General features: G+C 29.4%; 2 protein-coding genes across 2 annotated transcripts; one reads left to right on the top strand and one right to left on the bottom strand.

Moving 5' to 3' along the window:
- Positions 1–4,832: 4,832 nt before the first annotated feature.
- Positions 4,833–7,424, bottom strand: LOC131617143 (uncharacterized). The gene is made up of 6 exons (XM_058888501.1): positions 7,327–7,424; positions 6,989–7,138; positions 6,649–6,722; positions 6,316–6,434; positions 5,667–5,750; positions 4,833–5,154 (listed from the first exon to the last, which is right to left on the bottom strand). The coding sequence occupies exons 1-6, from the start codon at positions 7,331–7,333 to the stop codon at positions 5,106–5,108; spliced, it is 483 nt and encodes a 160-aa protein (XP_058744484.1). The 5' UTR covers positions 7,334–7,424; the 3' UTR covers positions 4,833–5,105.
- An 8,420-nt stretch (positions 7,425–15,844) lies between these two features.
- Positions 15,845–17,113, top strand: LOC131618941 (uncharacterized). Its single transcript, XM_058890088.1, has one exon. The coding sequence runs from the start codon at positions 15,845–15,847 to the stop codon at positions 17,111–17,113; it is 1,269 nt and encodes a 422-aa protein (XP_058746071.1).

The following is a 17,113-nucleotide window of genomic DNA, read 5'->3' as shown; positions in this document are numbered from 1 at the left end:
GAAAAGATGATGTGAAACATAAAAAGTGAAAAGTATGGTGTTGAATAACTAAACCATGGTACATAGTCTTAGAGCATCTACAATGTGCAATTTATTTTTAGGTTTTTTGTGGGACCTAAATTGCCAAATCATTTTGAAGCAACTCATCAAAATTTTACTCCAATGGTACAACTTATTTTAGGTCTCACAGTTTTATCTCATATATTAATATTATATTCGTATTAAATTTTATTATAATTTAAATAAATTTAATTAAACTTAAATTTATAACATATTTAAAGTAAAAAATATTATAAAATTGTTAAAGTAAATTAAATGTACAAATTGAAATTATAAAATTAATTTTTTAAGAAAATAATACAATTAGTTTTTAAAGATTAAAACTTTATATAACAATAAATAAATGTTTGTTAAAAAAGAAACACAATTAAATATAATATTTTTGTTCAAAACGTACGTTGCTTCAAGTGAAGAAAAGTTGCTTCAGAATACAACCGTGATGCCATATGGTCGAACTCCAGTGGTAAATTATGGAAAATCAACCGTTCTTTTTCTCCATGCTGGCGAACTAGAGCGAAAAATCCTCCGTTGGAGGTACTCTTAGACGAAATAAGCTATGATCTTAAAATATTGACAAAAGTCATCTTTAACATTTTTTTTCTATTTTTAAAAAATCTTGTGGTTTTTTAACTAGTATGTACAATATCTACCTTTTTAAAAATCATAGGATATATTATTCAAAAGTATTTCCTCCATTTTTATTTATAAACAATTTTTTATATTCATTGAATAAATAATGTATTTAGGCTTTATATCATTCAAATACAATATTTATTCAATAAATCTAAAAAATCAAAATTTTCTTAAAAATAGAAATGGAGGGAGTATTTGATTAAGAGATGGTAAGAGTCTTTTAGCTTAACAAGAGATTCTGAGTTCAAACTTAGCTCTAGATATGCCATAGTGTTTAAACTCTTAAAGTAGAGTTTTGCCGTCAATTACGGTGCTCTCTATCTTGAGGGATTAGTCTCTACCATTGGAGTAAAAAAAATATTCAATTAGATTTTTTTTAGTGAAACTTTTGTTAAAAAATTGTTTTGGTAAATGTGAAAGTTAATATGTTCAACTCCACACTATGAGGTATCCAACATCAAAAATGTTTATTTGGACCGTCAAATCCATCCTATAGTCCTTTGAGATATTTGATGGTATTTGCATTTGAAGCAATAGTCAAGAACCTTAGCTCTAATTAATGTTTATTGTCAATATTTTTGGTGGCAATTTATCTTCTCACCCTTATACTTTCTCCTGACCCTGCACGAAATCTCAAAATATCCCATGTTTCTCCTAACACACCAAAAACTATTTTTTCTTTTAAAAATTTCGAAGATGCACAGCCGAAGTTGTGGATACTCTACATAACCTTTAGATCTTGATCTGTCTTCAGTTCAAGGTTTGTGAAATGGACATTCTTTTATCTGTCATATGAGGGTGAGCAATACTCGAGCTTAACGACTCTGCGATTTTTTAAAAAGCACAGCAAAGTATTCAGTTTGGATATCAGATCTAAGGGGTTTTTTCCTCGATGACCCCAACCAAAACCGGTGTTTTCTGACCATTGAAATACACAAATGCAAGATGTAGATATGAAGTCATTCTCTTTGTTTTTAGAGTTTTGGTGCAGGAAATAAGGGCTGAGACACACCCCATTTATACAAGTATTAGGTAACTTTTAACCATAAAATTCTTATCAGGTAAAAATTCGGAAATGCGTATCCGAAAATTACAAAACAATATTTCTGAATAAGAAGCAAAACAACAAAATTTATAAAATCCAGTAACAGACAGGTTCAAAAATACATTTAATAATAAATAATAAATGTAGGTGAGTTTAATTCGAAAATACATTTTCGAAGTAGTGTGTTATTTCTTCCAGTCCAAACAAAGGATCAATGCAAATAATTAAGGATAAAATGAGAGAACTTTACCTGAAATTGCACTTATGATGCTCCTTTTGATGTGTTGGAATGTACAAACTCTCATTTTGAAATTGCACTTATGTTGTTAAAAAGATTTTTGGAAGGCTATATCTATATTTCAATGAGATTTTTGCACCTAACAAGTTTTGAAATCATTCAAGTGGTTGCAGCAGTTGCACTATATATGGACTGGCCAGTCAGTATTTCTCAAAAGACTCCCTAAATGAAGAAGTGTATAGTATGTAAGGCAATCTCCTGAATTTGAAAAAATTGACCAAAAGGACAAAATATACAAGCTAAAGAAGACTCCATATTGATTAAACCAAGCTTTATAGTATGGAACAAGAGGATCAATCACTTTTTGCATAAATGAAAGTTCACTAAGTGCTCCTCAAAACATGTGGTGTATATGTTAAACACTATTTAATATCTTATATTCTAATACTTTGCATATATGTAAATGATTTGTTGCTAACTAGCACTAATGAGGGTGAAATGGATAAATTCAAAAGAAGTATGATGAAGGAATTAGAAATGCATGACCTTGGTAAACTTTCCTATTTCCTAGGTATTGATTTCACTAGCATAAACAAATGCATTTTTCTGCATCAAAAGAAATATGCTGAGGATATATTGAAGAGGTTTAAGATGTTGAATTACAAACCCAATAATGACACTTATTGAAACATGAATTAAAAATTCAGCAAAGAAGTGTTAGAGAAACCTATCTTATATATCAATGTTGCCTTGGACCGATAGGTACTTTCATACAGAAAACTAATCATGGAGAAACGAAAAATAAATTACATAAAACATAACCAAACATTTAATGAACAAGAGGCTTATTTAGTTTCTCTTTGACTTCTTGAGAAACTAAATATATATATCGGAATTCAACTTGGTCACACTTTTGTATAAATTATCAATGCAGTTTAAGGAAGAGAATCCTTCAAGCATATGCGACACTGCCACCAAGGAAACGGTTAGGAAACTAACAACAAAGTCAACAAAATCTTCCCCAGCTTCAACAAAAAAAATCTCCCCGGTTGATTTTCTTCTCAACTTTCACAGACATGTGTCTAAATATATCAGATTTCACTTCTTTAATATTGTACTCTTGGTTTTTCTTTTTAAAGACAGAAGGAATATGTTTATCCTTAAAAATGAAATCTGTCAAAGGAGACTTTGAGATCAATGACAACTTGAGAATATCAAGTACCTATAAAAGTAAATAAAAGATGATGTAACTAATGAGAAAAAATAATCAAATATACAAGATGAGAGTTATACTTAACGTAAGTAGTACATAGAGAACATGCCTCTTTCTTGCTGATGTCAACAGTTTGCTCTACAATAGATTCAATGTTAGTGACTTTAAGTTTCTGATGTAGATGTGCAACTGTTTCAAAAACATTAGGCATCACATTAAGATCGTCAGAAATGATAAATGTAGCATTATCCTTAGCAAAGCCATTTTCTGTTTGAGGGGAAAATGCTATGCATCTGTTCATTACTTTTCCACAGCCACATTTTTTATACTAGTGTTACAATCCGGATTCTGACAGATGAAGTGCTTCAATGGTTCTGTGTCATCAATGTTGAGCTTGAGCTGCTGCCAATAAACTTCCATTTAGCTTCTTGGGTTGAGTAGTATTTCCTTGCAAGTTTTGGGCAACCAAGGGTTGGTTGGTTGTTGGGAACATGGAAAAATGAATATGACCACCTGCCACCCCAATCACTAAAATCTTATACAGTAGCGGAGTCAGAAATTTTTGGGAGCCTGGGCAAAAATTTGACACTTTATTTTTACTAATTTTATACTCTGTTTCTACTAATTTTGCCCTTGATTTTGTCTAAAAAATTTGTCATTGATTTTGTCTAAAAATTTTGCCCCCTGCTTTTACTAATTTTGCCTTATATTTTGTCTAAAAATTATTAATTTTGCCCCTGGTATTGTCTAAAAATCGACTATTAGATGGGGAAGTATACAACGAAAGAAGGGGTTGAGCCCGGACGCGTGCCCGGGCTGGCTGGGCTATAAATCCGCCCCTGATCTTATACCAAACAGTCAAAAATAACTCATGTGTGACAAAAAAAAATGGAAAACCGATTCAACCAACCTCCCACACATGGGACAAGAGAACTAAATTTTTCTCATTAATCGCAAATAATTAAAGGGAACAACTTCTCTACCCATCACAAAAAGTTAGGTAGTGTACCTTCAACCAATCACAAAGTTATATTTAATTTTTACACATTTAATTAATTATAAAATAATACATTTTTTTGTTGTTTCTAAGAAATTTTACATTAAAGGTAACTTTACCCAACTTTTTGAATTGGGTAGATAAGAATTCACGATAATTAAAATAAAATTAACCCTTATTAAATTGATAACAAAGAGACTTGTTTAATCTACGTCAACTATTTTCTTTGTTATCCATGGTGTTACATCAATCTCATTGAAATACTTTCATTAAAAATGTTCTAAGAACAACTTCAAAAATAATTATGATAAAAATCAAAAGTGTGATTGAATGACAGTATAAAAACTCGTTACACTAACCATACTAACCATATAGTTGAGTGACTTTATAAAAACCCTTATACTAATAGTGTATATGAATTAAATCTATATTATTATTATTATTATTATTATTGATTTCTCCATCCCTATAAATATATATACCTATATGCTAAAAGATTTCCATGCTATTTGATATTCTATGAGCGAATTTTGACTCACAATTATTTTACAAATTTGCACTTAATGTGTGTTGGTTTGGCCGCTAGTTCTTTGAACGAACAAAAAAAAAACATTGATTCATGGATGAATGATATTATTTAATTTACATTTAAATAAGTAGTTCACTTACACCTTTGAACACAAGATGACTTTGGTCCAAAAACACTTGGGATTGGGATGAATATGATATTCTTAATTTGAGAATAACTCTAATACATATTAGATATTACATAAACTAGTATATCATAAAAATGATGGTTAAAAAGCAACAGAACATCTGTAATTTTTATATGGAGAGGAACATAACTCTGTATGGCTCCTGATGCAGGTATAACCTTCCACTCAAGTACCAAATTTTGAAAGTTGATTCCCTAAAGGATTCATACTGTTCTTCCATCTATGCCCCGCTTTAAAAATTCCAACCTTTTTCTGCAATCAACCACATGATATAAACATCACATTTTAAATGTTGAAAAGACATTAACACTACCATGGAAGGAGTAATCATACTAATACTAATTACCACACGTAAGTAAGGGTATCGTGAAGCCAGGTGCAAACTATTTAATATTCCAACAAGCATGGTTGATAGAAATAATTTGCAATAGGTACTTAAGTTTAAACTAATTCAAATGTTAGTTTATCATCTACTTCTAATTCAATGTAATTTATCAACTTGCAGTTTTTTTTTACTATAGCAAATTATAAACTTTTCAGTTAAAAAGTAGCTTCTCATCTTGCAGCAACTTATCAGTTACTATTGTCAAGCACATCCTAAGAAACTGAGATTCCAATAACATAACATCCATGGACATAACCCCCTAGACATCCAATATTAACTAATACAACAAAAGATTTTAATTAATGGCAATGGGTGAGATTAAAATATTTGGTGTCAAGCCATACTTGACAAAAACAAAATTATGGATGATAAACATTACTTGGAATCAGTAAGGCGGCCGTGCAAGCTCCATCTTTGGCGGAAACCTTCAATGCCCTCAACTCCACTAGCAAGAATCAAGCGCCTATGCATTCAAATGAATTAGTGTGAAAGTCAGATACATTGAAAATTTCAACAGAAAATTCTTACGATAACCAGATATCAAATATTTCAACATCATATAGCCGGGCGTCAAATAATTAGTGTAAAAGCCATAGTGACAGAGAGATAATTTCAGCCTATAGAAATATCGAAGACAGTAAGGCAATCCATGTGTAATTATGAACTTATTTCTTTCGAAGACAGACAATATACAATGCTCAAGAAAGTAAGGCCTTTCGATTGATTTTTTATTTTATTTTAAATATTCATCTCCAAATGTTAAAATATCTGAACAAAGAAATCTTCCCAAGCTTCAGGGGTGGTAATTGAACTCTTGTACGGGGATAAGTTCAATAATACTTTCTATAGAACAATATGCTGCTGGAGTTCTTCAAAACGAAAGCAGAAATATGATAATTAAAAAATTTTAATCATGTTAATAGAAGCTGCGCTCCAGAAATTTCATGGTTTGGTATCTTAGAAAAAAAATTAGATTTAAAAGATCTTTTATTTACCAAACAGGGACCGCAACAATTAATTGAAGATACCTCTCCAATGATGTAACTTCTGCCTCAAGCTGAGTAGTCCTCTCCTTGGCTGCATCTAAAGGCATTGATGAACCCAATTTGAATTCACTATCTTGAAGCCGATTTCTTATCTCCTTATCCTGCATAATTTTTTCAAAAGTAAAAAAAAGAAATAAAACATGATAATGGTAGATCTAATAAAAGTACAAAACTGAAAAGTTGTTATCATGTCTCTGTCTCAAATACTATAGTGAGTGATGCAAGATGTTGAAGTTGCAAACAAAAGGTAAAATATCAGTTGAAGTAGTTAAAGAAATGGAGTTAGTTAGGAGGAAGAGAATATAAGTATCTCACCCTTCTTTCAGCACATTGTTTATATAGAGCAATCTCATCTTGACAGAATGGTTCAATGTCATTGATTTGCAAGCCTATTAGATATGAATGAAGCTCATAAGATATTTGAATATGGCGATGCTATAACAGATATCTAATGTGAGCATTTTGATCGAATAATAAAAATCATGTAATGATTTTGGTGACAAACATAACTAGTATATGTGATCTGTACCAATTTGGTGAGGACTGAGGAGTAGAGATTCACATTAATCAAAAGGTTATAATTTTATGCAACCAAAGGAAACAAAAAATAACTGTAACAGGCACAAGTATGCCTAGTTATATAACAAAGACTTACACAAGAATAGATTCCTGAGAATTCCATCACATAGATCAACACCTTGGAGCACATGCGAAGCTATTTCCGGCGGTACTATTGGTGATGGAGGACCCATCATTAGATCATCACCAACCAAAATAGTTTCCTCCATAGTTGGCTGTGAATCAACTGAAACCCACACATATAATCTTAGAAACAAATTTAGTACTTGTCTGTTAGTTCCTTTTTTATTATCAGATGCTATATCCTAAAATTGAACCTTTCCATTTTAATTTGGAGATATATTTTGACAACCTGAGTCAAAACCAACTTAACACCAAAGTAAAGTAAATAAATTTGTATAAGGGATGACATACCATCCATGGCTGCTTTCTGGGAATCGTTTCTGCAAATATGCTTCTTTTTCTAGAAGGACAAGACAATTACTGAAACAAAATGGAGCAGGAGTTTCAATATTATCATTTTGATATTTGGTTACTGCTTAACGAAGAAATGATCAGAAATACAGGTTTGCAAAAAACAAACATAATGTTTGGCCTAAAAATGATTGTGCCTAAAGGTGGTATTTTATTTATTTTGGATTGTAGCCAACAGCCCAGTCAGAGTTCAGTTGAAAATGAAAAACAGAAGTGAACCAAAGTAGGTGAAAATGCACAATTGAACGAGCCACTGCGGCCTGTGGAACCACCATAACGGATATTCATTCACAAATCAGCCAAGCCATTTCGACATTATTAGGGGTGTGGATGGATTAATAACCAAACCAAATTGAACCATACATATGGTTTGGTTTGGATCTTAAAACTTTCTCACAAAAACCAGTTTTAAAATAAAACCGGTTTTAAATCGGTTTCTATCAAAACCAGTTTTTTATTTTCTTTAAAAAAACAGTTTTAAAACCAATTTTAAAACAAATTTTCTAAAAAAAACGGTTTTTATTTTCTTTTTAAGAAAACAGTTTAACGGATAACGGATATTCATTCACAAATCAGCCAATCCATTTCGACATTATTAGGGGTGTGGATGGATTAATAACCAAACCAAATTGAACCATATATATGGTTTGGTTTGGATCTTAAAACTTTCTCACAAAAACCAGTTTTAAAATAAAACTGGTTTTAAATCGGTTTCTATCAAAACCAGTTTTTTATTTTCTTTAAAAAAACAGTTTGAAAACCAATTTTAAAACAAATTTTCTAAAAAAACCGGTTTTTATTTTCTTTTTAAGAAAACAATTTAAAACAAGATTATAAAAAAACCAGTTTATATTTTCTTTAAAAAAATTCAGTTTTAAAACAAGTTCTATAAAAAAAAACCAGTTTGATAATACAAAGACTCGTACCTTTGATAATACATCCAGAGACACCATCAGAATTAACATGATTAACAGTTTATGATACTATATAGTGGTTTTCTTATAATGAATCTTTTATACGCACTTCATACACACCACACTTTATTACATTCTCCTTTACTAGTACAATCCAAATGACCTTAACTTATGTGATATTAATGAATTCTTTAAAAAAAAGGATCACTATTCCCTTCAAATATACTAGTAGAATACAATGACATGTATTGGCACCTAAGTTCACTACAATTGCACCATATGAACAAGATAAGAGACATAAGAACAAAAGTTTCTTGGAGTTAATTAACTTGTCAAACTCATTAACATGGTTTATGAAGATTAGATATTAGCATGTTTTTAAAACATGGTCCGCTATTGCGAAATCTGCCACGACAAGATAAGAGAGAGCATCCAAAATACGCAGTTGCAATAATCAATTGATGGAGGATTATTGAATTTAAGCTTCTTAACTCTTAAGCAATTATACCAGATATATCGATAAAACTATAAAACGGTACTAATAAATTAAACATAACAACATCTTGTCAAATAAATAAATGAACTAAACATAACATAAAATAGTCAGAAACCATACTCGGTGGCCTATTAGGCGGTTCTGGTGTGATTTGAAACAGCTTAAAATTTCTAAGAATTTCCAATATTTCGGCAGGATGTGACCACCGATTAGCTGCTGAATATCTGCACAATGATAAATAATTAAAAATAACATCGATTTAGATATTTAATCACTGTACTACTAGTACTACCACATAGTCACAATAGTTTATACAAACTTCAAAAGTTCAATGATCACATGAAAAGCTACTGTTTATTTGTGCTGCTAGTCGAAAATCACATGCAAAGCAAATCACTACAAGCACATATTACCAATTTACAAGAGACACCTATTAAATCAAACTCCTATTATTTTAAAATACTTTCAACCACAAACTCTCTAAACAGAACCTTACATCTAGAATCAAATAAACAACTTCTACATTGATTCAATTGAACAGTAACAACAAATTCAATGATCCATTATAACATGACCTGATTGAAATTGAACTCAAAATTCAATATAAAACACTCCCAAACAGCCTATTAAACCTTTGATTTGAACACTTACACACACACAATACTTCAATTCTAAATCTTCACAACAACAGCAACATCACATTAGCAACTATAATGATTTCAGAGAGGAACTGAAAAACTAGGATTTAAAGATCATAAGATGGAAAAGGGATGCAACATACCGTGAGAGATATTTCCGAGAGAGTGAGAAGCGGAGAGGAGCGGAGGAGAGAAGCGGAGAGGAACGGAGACCGTGACGAAATCGGCTAGTAGTGTGACGGTGGTGACCGTTTGGAAATTAGGGTGTGCGAACTGCGAAAGAGAGTTTCAAGAGAGGTTTTTTTATCAATTGGAACTAGTAACTAACCCGTGCGTTCGCACGGGTTCTGGTATGGGATGCGCATTTGTTTCAGAATTATATTTTTTAATAGAAAAATGCTTGGTACCCGTAAAAAATAACAAAAAATCAGGTACCCATGAAAAAATAATAATTAAATGTATAGAAAAATATGTTGTACCCGTGAAAAAATAATAATTGAATGTATGGAAAAATTTCTAGTATACAAGAAAAAATAATAATTGAATGTATAGAAAAATGTCAGGTACCCGTGAAAATAATGATAATTGAATGTATAGAAAAATATCTGGTATCCGTAAAATAATAATAATTGAATGTATAGAAAATGTCTGGTACCCGTAAAAACATTTCGATCAATAAAATTTTCCATACAAAATATAATTTTGTTATTAAATATGTTATTAGAAATGTTAGATGAGTTAGATATGTAAAAAAATATGATGCAGAAATTTGTTGTGTTCCTAAGAAAGTGCATGTCTGTAAATCATGTGCAATATAGAAACAACGGGTGAAGCAACTGTATAAGAAAATAGGTATTACTATATCTTAAAAGTTAAATTAGTATAATAGTTAAGTATAACCCTAGCCGTCACTTTTCTTCTTTTTCCTTCCTCTGTCTCAATGAGGGGTGGTTTAGGATCAATCTCCAAATCGTTTTTATTTATCTATTACTTAAATAAGGGATTTTCACACCTTTTCGTTTTTTCTTTTTTGTGATTTCGTGGGTCATCGTTTGTTTTGTTTTCCCATATTTTTGTGGTGTTTTTTGATTTCTCGTCTTTGTGCGGGTATTTTGTTTTTTTCCATTTTTGTGCGATGTTTATTTGTTTCAAGTTGAAAGATTATTTTCGATCTAGTGCAGATTCAATCAATGACTTTGGTGCCGTCAACGCTACAGATCCGGAAGCATGAATATTTCGGACATCTCAATACAGTCAATACATTAATATTTGTAGGCATATGTAATTTTCCGTTTTATGCTATTAACATGGATGTTGTGGATTTGTTCGCAGATTCATCCTTTTTGTTTTTGGCGATTTTGAATTTGTATTACAACGATGTACTCTATTGATTTGAATGAATGAATATCATTTATTTTCTGTCAAAAAAATAATAATAATAAAATTAGACAACAATGATGGGTAATAAGATTTATTTTGGTTAGTGATAATGGGATCAAGTGGTTGACAATGGAGATAGATTACATTTGTCTATTTTATTTGTACCTCTCATGTAAAAAAAGATAGTAAGATAAATAATCATAAAATAATTTTATATTATGAACATTTACTATTGTTTAGATAATTTGACTCAAAATTGATTTTGCATTTATAATTATCAAATAAGATTTTAATATATTTTTTAATATATTATAATATTATAAATTATAATTATTTATGACCTATGATTCATTGATTTATGGAAAAAAATTGATGAAGGGCCTGGTTTATGTTGTATAGAAAGAAGGTGAAAAAAAATGAAGAATGGTGTGTGATGGAGAAAAGGAATTTCTGAGTAAAAACCAAATAAATGAATATTACAATGAAGATAGAAAAGTAGAATTTTGATTAGACATTTCAAACTTTTTAAATCTAAAAATAAAATATACATTGGAATAATGCAAAAGTAAAAGTAAGAGTAGGTAACCAAGCATTTAATGTGAGGGGATAAAGAAAAAAAAGTTAAGAAAAAATAAGAAATTAACAAATCAAAGTTGAAAGGAGAAGGCTTACAGGTGGCAACATATTGTAGAAAAAAAGTTATATTAAAAAATATTTAAAAAATTTAAAATAAATTGATAAAAACTTACCTTAAAAAGAATTTTAAAAAATAAAACAAATATGTATGTTGATTTGAATTATAATTGAATAAAGAATATAAATTTAAAAAAAATCATTTAATTAAAATGAGCAAATATTTTAAATTCATATTAAAAAATAAATTTATTTTAAATTCTTCTTATAAGAAATTATATCTTCTCTTTTTTTAAGGTTTCTATAGCAAACACATGGTTAGGATTTAACTATAGTAGAATTTTGAAAGAAAAAAAATAGAAAAATATATTTTTGTTGATATGAGTTGTCAAACTGTATGTACAGAAAAACATAGAATGCCAGTACATGATATCAAATAAAGAAAATATGTTATTATATCAAATATAGAATGCTAGTACATGCCATCAAATAAAAAATATATATTTAAAGTGATGATGATGAAGATGATGAAGGAAAAGAAAGAAGAAGATGAATAAATGTAAAAAATATTAGGCGTTGGGGATTATTTGTTAAATTTAATAGATTTTCAATTTTTAACCGTTAGATATTTTTTAATCAGATGAAATGGTTAATTTAAAAAAAAAAAAAATAGGGTCCATGATATACACTCATTAATATCACTCCATCTTATTCTTAGATATTTAAATTTATAAGTTAAAGGAATGGACTAAGTTGGATAGCGAAATATTTTTTGAGGCACTAAAATGTAACTTTTATTATATACCTAAGAAAAACCTATTTAAGTATATATGACTAAAATGACATATATTTTTATAAACAAATTTAAGTATATATGTCATGTGTAATTTTTATATTTTTATCAATTATACAAATATTATTAATTATTATTGGGTATTATAAATATTATAAAATAATACTAACATCTTATCAATGAATTAATATATTATAAAGAGTATAAAATAACATATTTAATATTATTAATTATTATTGTAATTATTATTTATTTTGAATATGTAACATCAAATAAAAAATATATTTTGAAAGTCTTTTATAACATTGAAAGACCTATGTGATGATGAAAAAGAAAAAGGTATACAATAAATGTAATTGATGTGACTTTGCCTTGCAATAAACAACACACTATACTAAGACCTATTATAGAGTCTATTCTCTATATTTTCTTTGATACAACCAAGACATTAATTATCTCTTTTTATAATATTTTTTATTTTCAACAAAATCATATATAATATTTTTTTCCAGATTTGAATAGTAATTTGTACAATCATTAATATTGCAAGAAATTAATTTTTCAAGTTTAAAATTATTTTGATCAAAAGTAGATTTTTTGTTGTTTTTAAAAATATATTGGTAGTATTTATTAATTGTGTATAAAAAATAAAATAAAAAATGGAATTTGATTGAAAAAAATGTTGAATATCGAAAACAAATTAGACGAAAAATGAAAATAAAATAAAGAATAGTAAAAAAGTCCAAAAAATAAATGAAATTGCAAATTGTAAAAAAAAAAAATTTAAAGTGTTATTCAAATATTGGTGGATACCGTGAGTTCACACTATTAGTGATGAGGTATGTTTAACTGCGAGGAGAAATTTAAACATGTGAAAAAAGATTTTTTTTTAATTTAAAAAAAATGTATGAAGAGAAAATTTATTGAGAAATATTAAAAAAAAAAAAAAACAAAAGTTATAATTAGATAATTGAGATATAACAAAGTGTTTACATTCTTTGATTGTTTATTGATAGAGTGTCTATTTCATCAATAATTTAATGGCTAGTTACATATTAGGGATTATGATTTCCTGTGTGAAAATGACTACAATTTTATTTAGAAAAGGATTAGTAACAACTTGTATATTTGTTATTATAGCTAATTAAATCTATAAAAAAAAATATTCAAATTAATGACATGCTATTTATACTTGAAAAACCATTTTTTTTCCAATAATTAGTGAAACTGAATATTTATCTATAAAATAAAATTTTTGTAGATATATTTTTTAAATAATAATAAATATGTGTTTCATATTTAATACTATTTATCAATACAAATATTTTGAATTCGGAAATTTAACATTTTTTTAAAAAAATATTTACTTTGAAGTTAATCCTACTTCAAATTTATTTGTTACGTTGAAACAAAACAACCGGTGAATGGTGATAGATATAGATTATAATTTTTTTTGAAAATAAATAACTATCTTAAATAAAAATTAAATGCTGATACAAATATCAAATTATTTTAATAAAGATATTGGTGGATTCATTTGTTAATCAGTTTTTGCAACAATTATTTCTTGAAACTTCAAATCAATAATGTAAATATGAGTTGAAAGTTTATCCTTATGTTGAAATGAATAGCTTTAATAACAAATTTATTATATTTAATTATAATTATATGTTCTTTTATTAATATTGGAACATGAAGTTGAACATTTATTTTGGATTGATATGCTTTGAATATGTAGTAATTTGTAAGAGATAAAAGAGCATATTTAAAACTTTGTTCTTGTTAATTTTAAAAATAAAAAATAAATGTACTTATTTAATAGTAGTTTCTTATAACATAAAAAACTATAGAGATAGGTATGTACTCCATAGACATGACTTTGCCTTGTTATACACATCATAGTACACTAAAACCTATCCTATAGTCTATTATATACACATCAAGATTTTCATGTGTTTTTATGGCTCAACAAATATTTTGATGATAAATATTTAATTTATTGTATTAAATATTTAATTTATTAGTGATAAATATTTTATTGTTTTAATGTCTAGATGAATCTACTTAACACTATAGAATTCGACATTTTTTAAAAATATTTTATTTTAATAGTCTTCCACATACTTTTATTTAACAATTCTCTAGTCAATGCAATTATTCTAAAAAATATATTTATTAATTAATTACTTCACAATTTATTACTTTAAAAAGATAATAAGACTATAACAATATTAACATTTTATAAATTTATAGTATAATTCAAAAATTATATTATAACTTATAATTTAAATATAAATTGAATTAAATTTTTTTAGTGATTAAATTAATCAACATGTTGATTACTATCAATTTACTCTATCTTTCTTCCAGATTTAAAAAAAATATTATTTAAGCTATAATATTTTTTTAAAGTTATAAATAAATAGTAATAATGATTATCACTTAATGTTTGATTTTAAGTTTTAAATATATTTATTTATTTTCTTTATTAATGAAAGTTAATATTTATTTCCAATCTCTCTTCTTCTTTTTCACATGATATCTTGAAGAAAAAAATTACAGCTGCCGCTCACCTATTCCACCGTCTACAGATTTCACATGGTATCCTTATCTCTACATTTGCAAAAGGGGTAAAGAAAAAACTATGAAATCTATAAAGCCTAACACTTGAAGATGAAGGTTAAAAATAAATACTTTTTAAGATCTGGAGGTTTTTTCTATTACATATTTGTTTGTTTTGATTTTAGATCTGGTGATTTCGGTGGTTTTAATTTCAGATCCGGTGGTTTCGTCGGAAGCCATTTCAGATCCGAAAAATGAATAAGAAGAGAAATCTTTGGTGAATAGTAAGGAATAGCAACTGAAAAATAGAAAAACAAAAAATTCAATTAGTTAATAAAACATACAAAATAAAATAAAAATATTTGTATAAGAAGCTCTACTCCATTGATGATGAATGAAGTGATGAAGAAGATGATGTCTCTAGTTGTGAGGAAGAAGATTAAAATCAAAGAGAGAAGTGAAAAAGAAAAAAAGCCATAAAAAAAAGAGGAGAGAGGTTTGAGAGAAAAGTGAGAAAGTTTGCAGTAAATCTGATATGCTTTTAAAGAAAAAAATAGCATTAATAGAAGGAAAATCTGAATAGTTAGTTAAGGCATCCATGTGGCATCATTTGGAGCAAACAGGGTAGTTTAGGTATTTCAAGAACATCTTATTTTCTTATATGATAGATAGGATACCCAATAGATAATAAAATGGATACTGCTTTTATATTTAAACATTTGATTGAGTTTTAAAAAGTGAAATAATTAAGATACTAATGTGATTAAAAATAACCGGTTTTTTTCACACCTTAGCCTCTATTTAACAATGCTGAACCAAAATTCCACGTGTTTTTAGAGAGAGAAGCTCTTACTTCTCTTTAAAAAAATTTATCGTGTCTTCCCCCTTTCTTGCCTTTTAGAGTTAGGGTTTTTTCACCAGTTGTCTGGTTTTCTGCCCCAATCTCTTTTGGGTTTTCTCCTCTACTTTTTGGTTTTTCTTCTTCTCGAGTAGAAGTCTTGGGGCTTATTTCACTACATCTCTGTTCTTGTTTCGATTCCCCATGGATAAATGGAGGGATATTTCTCTGTCGAAGGAGGAGGAGGGGGGTGTTACGGCAGAGGTGGAGGAAGTTTGTGAAGAGGAGATTTTTCAACGAACTCTAGCTGGGAAGTTGTGGACAGACAACCATTTTAACACTAGGGCTTTCATCAACACAATGATAGGGGCTTGGAAGTTGAAGCATCAGGTGGAAACCCAAGAACTTAGCAAGAATCTTTTTCTTTTTCGTTTCGCCACAAAAAGGGATCTGGAGAGTGTCTTGCGAAATGGACCTTGGAGTTTTGATAGAAACCTTCTGATCCTCACACGGGTGTCGGGGGAGGAACAACCATCAGCGCTAAACATGCACTTTGGGGTCTTCTGGGTCAGGATCTATGAACTCCCCTTAATGCTCAGAACAGAGGCGATGGCTAGGAAGTTGGGTGGAATTTTGGGTTCGCTTGAAGAAGTTGACCAAAATGACGCTCACAGAAACGGACGCTTCCTCAGGATTAAGGTCTCTATTGATCTCAAACAACCCTTAAAGAGGGGAACGGTGGTTCGTTTTAAGGAGAAAAATCTGCGGGTTTTCTTTAAATATGAGAGGCTTCCAACTTTCTGCTTTGTGTGTGGCAAAGTAGGGCACCAATTGAAAGACTGCGATTCAGTGGGGGAGTTGAGTGAGGAGGGATTCGAAGAACTGGAAGAACAGGAACTATCCTATGGTACGTGGCTTAGGGCATCTCCGCTCCCCAAAATCAATGACGACCAGAGAAAGAAAGAGTCAAAATTCAGCTCTTGCAGCAAAAGTTTATTCAATATTTCCTCAGGACAGAGTGGATGCGATTCAAAGAATAAAGAGAAGGAAGGAGAAGGGGAGGTTGAGCAAAAGGAAGCGACTGAACCGTGGAAAAAGAACAAGGAAGTGATACAGGATAAGGTCGAAAATACTGGGAAACAGGTGCTGGAAATAGAAGCCGTGGCGGAATCGTTGGGAGCTTTTGACATTTCCAATGCGGGAAATGGCAAAGCCATCACCTTAAAAGGGTCTTGTGCTAGAAAGAAGAAATGGACTAGGAAATCAGTAACAAGGAAGGCTCCATCTAGTCAGGTGAAGAAATTGGAGACGGAAATTGGGAAGCGCCCATTGGTAGATGTTATGATTGTGGAAGGTGATGTTGGTGAATGCGGTAGTGGAGAAAAAAAGAGAAAGAGTCAGTTGGAGTCGAACGAGTGCCCCGTCACAGAACCAGAGGTGGTGTTGGAAACCCAACACCGCCTACCCCAATGA

The sequence above is a fragment of the Vicia villosa genome, linkage group LG7, assembly GCF_029867415.1.
Source record: "Vicia villosa cultivar HV-30 ecotype Madison, WI linkage group LG7, Vvil1.0, whole genome shotgun sequence".
NCBI lineage: Eukaryota > Viridiplantae > Streptophyta > Magnoliopsida > Fabales > Fabaceae > Vicia > Vicia villosa.
The sequence above is the reverse complement of the archived record's forward strand: the minus strand, read 5'-3'. Positions and strand labels throughout refer to the sequence as shown.

Bases quoted from the DNA above. Each gene is read 5' to 3' on its own strand.
- LOC131617143 (XM_058888501.1), bottom strand. The intron at 6,435-6,648 runs GTGAGATACTTA...AAAATTATGCAG, and splicing joins AACAATGTGCTGAAAGAAGG to GATAAGGAGATAAGAAATCG. The intron at 5,751-6,315 runs GTATCTTCAATT...TTGAATGCATAG, and splicing joins GAAGTTACATCATTGGAGAG to GCGCTTGATTCTTGCTAGTG.
- LOC131618941 (XM_058890088.1), top strand. From the start codon at position 15,845: ATGGATAAATGGAGGGATATTTCTCTGTCGAAGGAGGAGGAGGGGGGT.